Genomic DNA, 7,469 nt, shown 5'->3' with positions numbered 1-7,469 from the left:
ATTAAATCGTTTCGCATTCAAGTCGAACTGTGCAGGCAGCTCAAGCATAACCAGAAGCAATCGCAGCAGCAGCAGCAGCAGCAGCAGAGGTCACAGTAGCTGTGGCAGGAGCTGTGGCAGGAACTGTGGCAAGAGATGTGGCAACTGTAAGGACATATGTATGCTCGATGCTCGTTAGGGGCTGATATGCGTGGCATGCGGTGGGCGTTGCCACACAGCTTTGAGCGTTGCAATACATATATTCAATTGTGTGTGTAATCTATGAAAACCACACACACACACACACACACACACACACACACATACACACTCACACTCTCTGCAGACATACATATGTCTTGGGAATTTTATTTTTGCGGTTGGCTTCTTCTTAGGACACAAGACTGAATTGTCTGGACATAACGTTGCCTTATTTAAAACAACATAAATCATAAATATTTCACCCCCTCTTTGACCATTTTCCACTTACATCTAATGCGCACAATCACAGCCAGGACACGAATTGATGGGATGGGTTGGGTTAGTGGGAGCAGTGGAAAACAGGAGGGAAAAACTGGAAGTTGTCGTTTTGTTTGCCCAGCATAAAATGAGTTTCCTTTCCGAGTCTCAAGCTGGTATCCTTTCTTGTCTGTAGTCCAGAACTTGACTGAGCAAACAAGCGTATAAATTGAGTTATGATTTTGTTACAGGACACTATCTCTCTCTCTCTCTCTCTCTCTCTCTTTCTCTCACTTTCTCATTTTCACTCGCTTTTGTGCTGATCCTGACATTTTTCCGGATGTTTAAATTCCATGTTATTTAAATGATTCCACACAATTTTGCCTTTGCACTTGGTCTGATAACAAATAATTTTTCAGTTCCTTCTTCAAACACATGGACTGCAGTAAAATTCGACACGGCTTTGGGTTTTCAATTTTGTGGCTTATTAACATAATTACAGCGAAGTCAAGGAAATTATTTAACAAGATGTTAAACGCGAACTTAAGGAAATGAAATTCCAAATTTAAGTGTAACGCTTAAAGATCTTTTCTTTTGGAAATATACTTTTGATTTTATAAAATAATTTTATTTTGTGTATCAAATTAAGCTCCATTTTAAGATTCAAAAAATTCCTAGCAATTTTGTATCATAAACAATATTACTTAATGATGGGGAGAGGACATTGTGTGCGTTCCTCTATAGCCAATTTGATGGGATGGATATTTTGGAACCATATACTCCAATCGTTGATTGCGTCTCAATGCACATTTCTGATATTCTTTCCAATTTGCATACTTTACCGCGTCATGACATTCCTCGGAATTGCCCTGAGTGAATATTTTCTGTCTAAGATCATCCCAGAATGGTCTATGCTTATGCTCCTCCCTATATACATTGCGCTTCAACCAATTCTTAACTCTGGGCACATTATAGATTGTCGATCCTAAACAAACGGTAGATCGGGGGCCACTATTTGGATGGAAAATAAAGAAAATTGGAGAGTTGAGTAATTACCTAAAAGGGGCTTAGGAAGATCAGGAATAAAAACTGATTATAGGTAGGGATATTATAGTAAATTTCAAATAAACACGCCCATTTTGTAATGGATTTATAATCATCTACTCGGAAATAATGAAGAGATCATTATGATAATAGCCAATATTATACGTACTCTGGATAATAATTATTTGGGGCACTCGGATCAACCGTGATGCGAGGAATGGTAAAGCGTCCGTTATTGAAGCGAGTATCGCCCCACACATTTCCAAAGGTAGCTCCCCACTGATGGTATATCCAGTTGCCCATGTGATCCTTTTGGAATTTCGGCACGGAGATGGTAATCTCTTTAGGACCACCACTATCTGTACCATTTCCAGGGGCTTTTCCATTAGAGCCAGTTTCAGAGCCAGTGTCAGCACCAGTGTCAGAATCAGTGTCAGAACCAGTGCCAGAATCAGTATCAGGATCAGCCTCAGCCTCAGCTTCAGCATCGCCGTCTTCCCTCCTTTCAGGCTTGGGCATCTCACCGCCGCCCTCTTCAATATCTTGAGCTACCATTTGTAGTGATTTAGTTCTTAATCCTGGATGTACCTGGGGCACGTTGACCTTTTTCTGTGTATTATCAAGAGCAGATTTCTTTTGGAATAAACTTAAATTGTGATCGCTGGGTAGAGCTTGTATATCATCGCTTCTCCTGCGCACATCTTGAATATGCAGTGCTGTTGGATTTTCCTGCAGCGGTAAGGCATCAGTGGCGTCCAAGTGTATCAGCTGTATGAAAGATTAACTAACATATATAAAAAAAAAATATACCCTTTATTGGCAACCTACGCTTATTAGACTAGCGACGGCTAAAATACATATAAAATTTAGTTCAAGCATTTTTCAAAATTATTCCACATGAAATTTGTGTTGACTTTTAAGCGAAACTTAACGTATTTCAGAAATTTAAAGATTTTGAAATGATTTATATTCAAATTACAACTTTACTGATGACAGCTAAACGAAAGTCGAATAAATCAAAAAATTACAACAATTTGAGGATAACATTTCCTAATTTTGTAAATGATCTTTATTAAAATTAAACCTCAAGAATAAAATTACGTGGATATGGATTTTGTGCGATAATTCAAGTCTCTTAAGTAGGAGAGTGCGATTTTTGGCTTTATGTTTAAGTGGTAAATTAAAAGTTCTAGTTAAAAGCTTGATTGATAGTTATTCAGGCTGTTTTGGAGAGTCCATCCCATTGGTTGGAAAGATAGTGGACAAATGTGAAACATATTTTTAATTTTCGTATTTCTGAGCGCATTTATGTTCTTGTTTATTTGTTTAAAATAATTTAATTGATGTTATCCACCAAGCTAATTAACTCTCAAAGCATTCTAGTTTTACGCTACGATAGATTAATAATGACTTAACCAATCAAAGCTTAAAGCACATTAAAAAAATGTTCTTTCACCTGTTGTTTAAGTACATATTTTGTGCAAGCTGAGCGAACCATAACTAATACATTTTAACTAAGCCAATTTGCCAGGAAATCCAAAACCAACTGGCCAACTGGAGAGCGACTAAAGGTCTATCATTGAATGGGTAGCGACGACTCTAAAGCCTTAGTTGGGGCTGCATAAGGATAATAGGGGCCAGGAGAAGGCGGAGGGGGAGGCGAAGTACTTTTAAAGCAGCAACTGAATGCGACTGAAATGCGTGCAAATTTGTGTTGCTGATTTATACAATAAAATTATGAACACAATGAAATACTTTATTTTACATACAATTGCAGTTTTTAATTAAATATCCTGTAAATATGGTAAACAGTCAGAAAGTCTCCTGAATCGATTTTGAATATTTTTTATTCAGGGATTTTTATAGCTTGGAGAACTTTCGGTTGTATGATCGATATTAATATCAAAAATATACATAAAACTGAAATATAATTTTTCAAAACAACATATAAACTTATTAATTTTTTAGCCTCCTTTTATAATTAAAATTAAAAAATTTTTTTTTTATTTTTTATTAATTTTTATCTATTTACAGGGTATATTGGAGCTGACCTCCAGTTGTTTAATTTAATTGCGGACTTTGTTGTGCTCCGCGTATTCCGGCTTGAAATGGCAGAATGGCAGTTTACGCTTGTTTGGCATTTTGTGGCAATGTTGCCTTTAACTCACTTGCCCCCTTCTCTCAGCCCCCAATCACCATTCACCCCTCAAACACATCCAACTGCCTCCTCATGCCACCTTTACCTGCCCAGGCATCGAGTGGCATACTTGAACATGTCTTTACATCTCTTTACGCTTGGATATAGCTCAAAGTGCCCCACTCGCGGTGGGTGAATCTGGATACAAAATGGCAGCTCTTCAGCGTGTTTACATCTCAGTTGTGTATATGGTATTCCAGGGTATAGCCTGAAGCACATTTTGATTAGGAAATTGGCTATAGAAACTTAGGTTAAACTAAAATGCTAAGTGTAGGAGAAATTAAAGAATATGGATATGAATGTGTAAAGTCTAGAGTATAGATAACTATAAATACAACATCGATATTATCCAGACACATATCATTATTTACACGATTCCATTTTAAATACATTTATCAACAAGAAAAATATAAGAAATATATCATAGACAAAGTCAATTAAAGAAGAAATCATATAGAAAGGTAAAAGGAATAGCATATTGGTTTCATATCGGACTTTCATATCTGAAGGATATCAAAGAACACATGTTTGACATTATTCTATAAAGAGTTAAGTGCTCAGTCTAAAGATTAAAGTTAGAATGCAAATGTGTTTGTTGAAGTCGATAATAAGAATTTCTGAAGAAGGTCTGACATCTCGAGATAGGAAGGCTGACAAAGAGCAGACGAGGGTGAAGAGTAGGAATTCGGTAGTAGGGAGTCGGGAGTCGGGAGTCGGGAGTTGGGAGTCGGGAGTCGGGAACCCACATTGTAGAAATAAGTTGCGAGCTCGTGTATCTTTGTTTGTATTTTTAGACATTTATCTGGCTGGAGAATAACAACTTGGGATCTTGACTTTGTTTTGTCTGGTCAGCTGAATACACTTCATACTTTCAGTTTTTGCTCTCTTCCCTTTCAAGATGTGTAGTTGTATCTGTTTTTGGTGTCTGAAAATCGATCTGCAGTCATGCAAAAAGCGCCAAAACGCGCAAAAGTCACGTAGTCAGCACAATTGAACAGACAAGAGCCTATAACCATATAGGGGCCATATAGACAACGTTAATGAGTCCAACGCGAGATTTATGCATATGGAAGAGGAGAAAAGGGAATTTGATTGTTTTGGAAAGTGCTGTGAACTGGCGTTGCTCTTGGGTGGGTGACCACTGTACCTGGGTGTAATCCAGTGAGCAATTAAAGTGTCACAAGTTCGGGACATGCAATATTTCATGACGCAATGTCCAAGATTATGAATATAAATGCAAATTAGGCACAGTTCCAAGCAGACTGGTGGGGGTAGGAGAGGGTGGGGGAGTGAGGAACACCTTATTCGCCTGTCTGTTGTGGTCAGTGGAGTGTGAGGGGGAGAAGGGGAATTGAATTGGGAACGGGAGGGAGCGTGACAATCATTAAAAGTCAAGTCAACGGTAGTGCCTTCGTCGTCGGTTGAACAATCACTGAAAATGACTAACGGTAACCACGATAGTCCACATCCGGGCCACAGTTCATAGCAATAGCATAGAGTGGTGGGAGGAGGGGTGGAGGGGGAGAGGGTGGTAGAACACCTTGTAAAGCTTTTACCTGTCGCCCAATGTACGTTGAAAGAAAATTACGCTCTTATCTCGCTTCCTGTCGTGACACAATTTTCTATCATAGCGAACTCAAGGACTCACAGGACTCCCAAGACTCGCAAGACTTGACTCGTGTGCTCGTTGTGGCACCAAGCAAAAGACATAAAGTTATTATTGCTTTTACCATTCGGGTCGGTCGGTTGGGATTCCGGAGTCTCCCCACCAAATGATAAATGTGTCCAGCGCACGTTTTGACCAACGTCATAATTTAGTCAACATTACATCATAGACTCGTCGCACTACTTATAAGTATAAGTATATACAATATATATACTATAGTATTGGCCTAGAAACGAACTTCGAACTTCTAAGACCCTGCAAATCTTGCATAATTAGATAGACCCTCCACATGCAAGCCCAGTGCGATTTTTATAGATTAGCGGGACAAACGAATAATTCTATGAATTTCATAAATACTAATTTGTTATTAAGTATACACCCTTCCCATCTCCAACTCCTTTCATGTCCAAACAACCTGTCTACCTCCTTCCCCTTGCCACCGAATTCGTTGATGTAATGAGCAAACGAATATCGAACTGAAAAATCTACCGTACGTGACAAATTGAAAAAAGCGCATCAGTGAAGCGAAGTTAACTAGTGAGACCTGTGTGGAATCAAGCATAGAATATTGGACGACTTGGAACGACTTGGACGACGACAGTTTTTGATGACTTCCTACGACAGCCACTAAAACCAACAACAACACCAACAACAACAACAATGCTACTGCAAATGCTGCTCAGTTTTACGAGCGTCAGTTAAAAACCCACAGTCTCAGTCTCTCAGTATTCCAGCACTCTCTTCCAGCCTCCTAAGCTTCTCCTGATGTCTCCATGTCTGGCAACGTCAATGGCCCATGGTCAGCGACAGCAGCTCTGAGTGTTGTTAGTAATACTATCTACACACGTGAAATGAGTTATCAACGCAACGTGCAAAACTGTCGTTGCTACTGTGGTGCAATGTTGATAATATACTGAGCAAAAATATTAATACTGCACTTGGAAAATTTAAAAAAATATTATTTTTTTATCCAATTAAATTATTGTTACCTATTTGAAGTACATTCAATTTAAACTTATGATTCTTCAATCTTAATATATTTTTATATCTGTTATATTTGCAACAAAGAAATACAAATTGACATTTTAGTAATGCGCCTAATCATCTCTGGAGTGATAAGTAATATAACAACCAGATGTTATAATGATTTATAATGTATTGCAAATCTAAGGCTTAGAAACCACCGGATAAAGATTAAATATAATGCTGAATATACATGCTTTAATACATAATATATATGTGAGTCGCCTATGAATATATTTGTATAATCTATAATGTTAAATATGTGGCCTCCAAATCTAAATTTGCATTGCCGGTGACCACTGTGCGCTGTCAAGGAGCTACTGCTACCCGCAGTTTTAGCAGAGAGTCATACCATTAAATCGTCTTGGTCGACTGGGTAATACCCTGTAAATATACTTTTAATATATAAAAAATATTTAAACAATTTTTCAAAGCTTTACGTTTTGTAATATGTATGTATAAAACTAAATTTATGGAATTGCATTATATTTGGGCATATTTTCAATACGTTTAATGAAATACTTCTTATGTAATCTAAATTCTAATTATATATATATAATATGTAGAATCTAATCCTTATTAGAAAAGTTTCACTCTACTTTCTTTTGATAATGGGAAATAATTTGGCCTCATAATTCCACAATTTTACAGTATTGATTTGATTAGAAAATCTTAATCATAAGAGGAAAAAAAAGGATAATGATTCTACCTACGTAAATGAAAAAAAAATTATTTGCTATATATGATATTTGATATAATATATTATATGAATTGTAACTAAGTAGAAATACTTTACATGGCTGTTGGTAAAATACTTTTTATAGAGTCGTTCTTGGGTAAAGGGTATTAAAACTGATTACCATGACGCAGATCAGAAATATTCACTGACTGTTGTTGTTACTTTTACTGTTATTGCTATTGTTGTTGTTTCTTGTTGATGTTTCCATTTTTAAACATTTTTTGCACGCTCTGACCACGAGAATGGAGAACTGTCGTTCTCTGTCGTTGTCGTTGTGATTTCTGGCTGCCATTGTCACCCGACAGTCCCCAATTACCGCACACAGATGCTGTGGTTGTACTCCTCCATCCATCCCCCTCTTG

The 7,469-nt window shown here is 37.4% G+C and overlaps 1 protein-coding gene across 1 annotated transcript; it reads right to left on the bottom strand.

Annotated features, from left to right (window-relative positions):
* Positions 1–1,041: 1,041 nt before the first annotated feature.
* Positions 1,042–2,416, bottom strand: LOC117780625. Its single transcript, XM_034617233.1, has 3 exons — positions 2,311–2,416; positions 1,652–2,250; positions 1,042–1,449 (listed from the first exon to the last, which is right to left on the bottom strand). The coding sequence occupies exons 1-3, from the start codon at positions 2,359–2,361 to the stop codon at positions 1,143–1,145; spliced, it is 957 nt and encodes a 318-aa protein (XP_034473124.1). The 5' UTR covers positions 2,362–2,416; the 3' UTR covers positions 1,042–1,142.
* Positions 2,417–7,469: the final 5,053 nt, after the last annotated feature.

This window comes from Drosophila innubila (genome assembly GCF_004354385.1).
Source record: "Drosophila innubila isolate TH190305 chromosome 2L unlocalized genomic scaffold, UK_Dinn_1.0 4_B_2L, whole genome shotgun sequence".
Taxonomy (NCBI): domain Eukaryota; kingdom Metazoa; phylum Arthropoda; class Insecta; order Diptera; family Drosophilidae; genus Drosophila; species Drosophila innubila.
Note: the sequence above shows the minus strand (reverse complement) of the source record. Positions and strands in the feature narration are given on the sequence as shown.

What these genes read in the sequence shown, in the direction of transcription:
- LOC117780625 (XM_034617233.1), bottom strand. Translation starts at nt 2,361, where the DNA reads ATGCTTGAACTAAATTTTATATGTATTTTAGCCGTCGCTAGTCTAATA. An exon ending in CCGTCGCTAGTCTAATAAGC is followed by an intron (nt 2,251 to 2,310) that starts GTAGGTTGCCAA and finishes TCTTTCATACAG; the next exon opens with CTGATACACTTGGACGCCAC. An exon ending in CCAAATAATTATTATCCAGA is followed by an intron (nt 1,450 to 1,651) that starts GTACGTATAATA and finishes CCATCCAAATAG; the next exon opens with TGGCCCCCGATCTACCGTTT.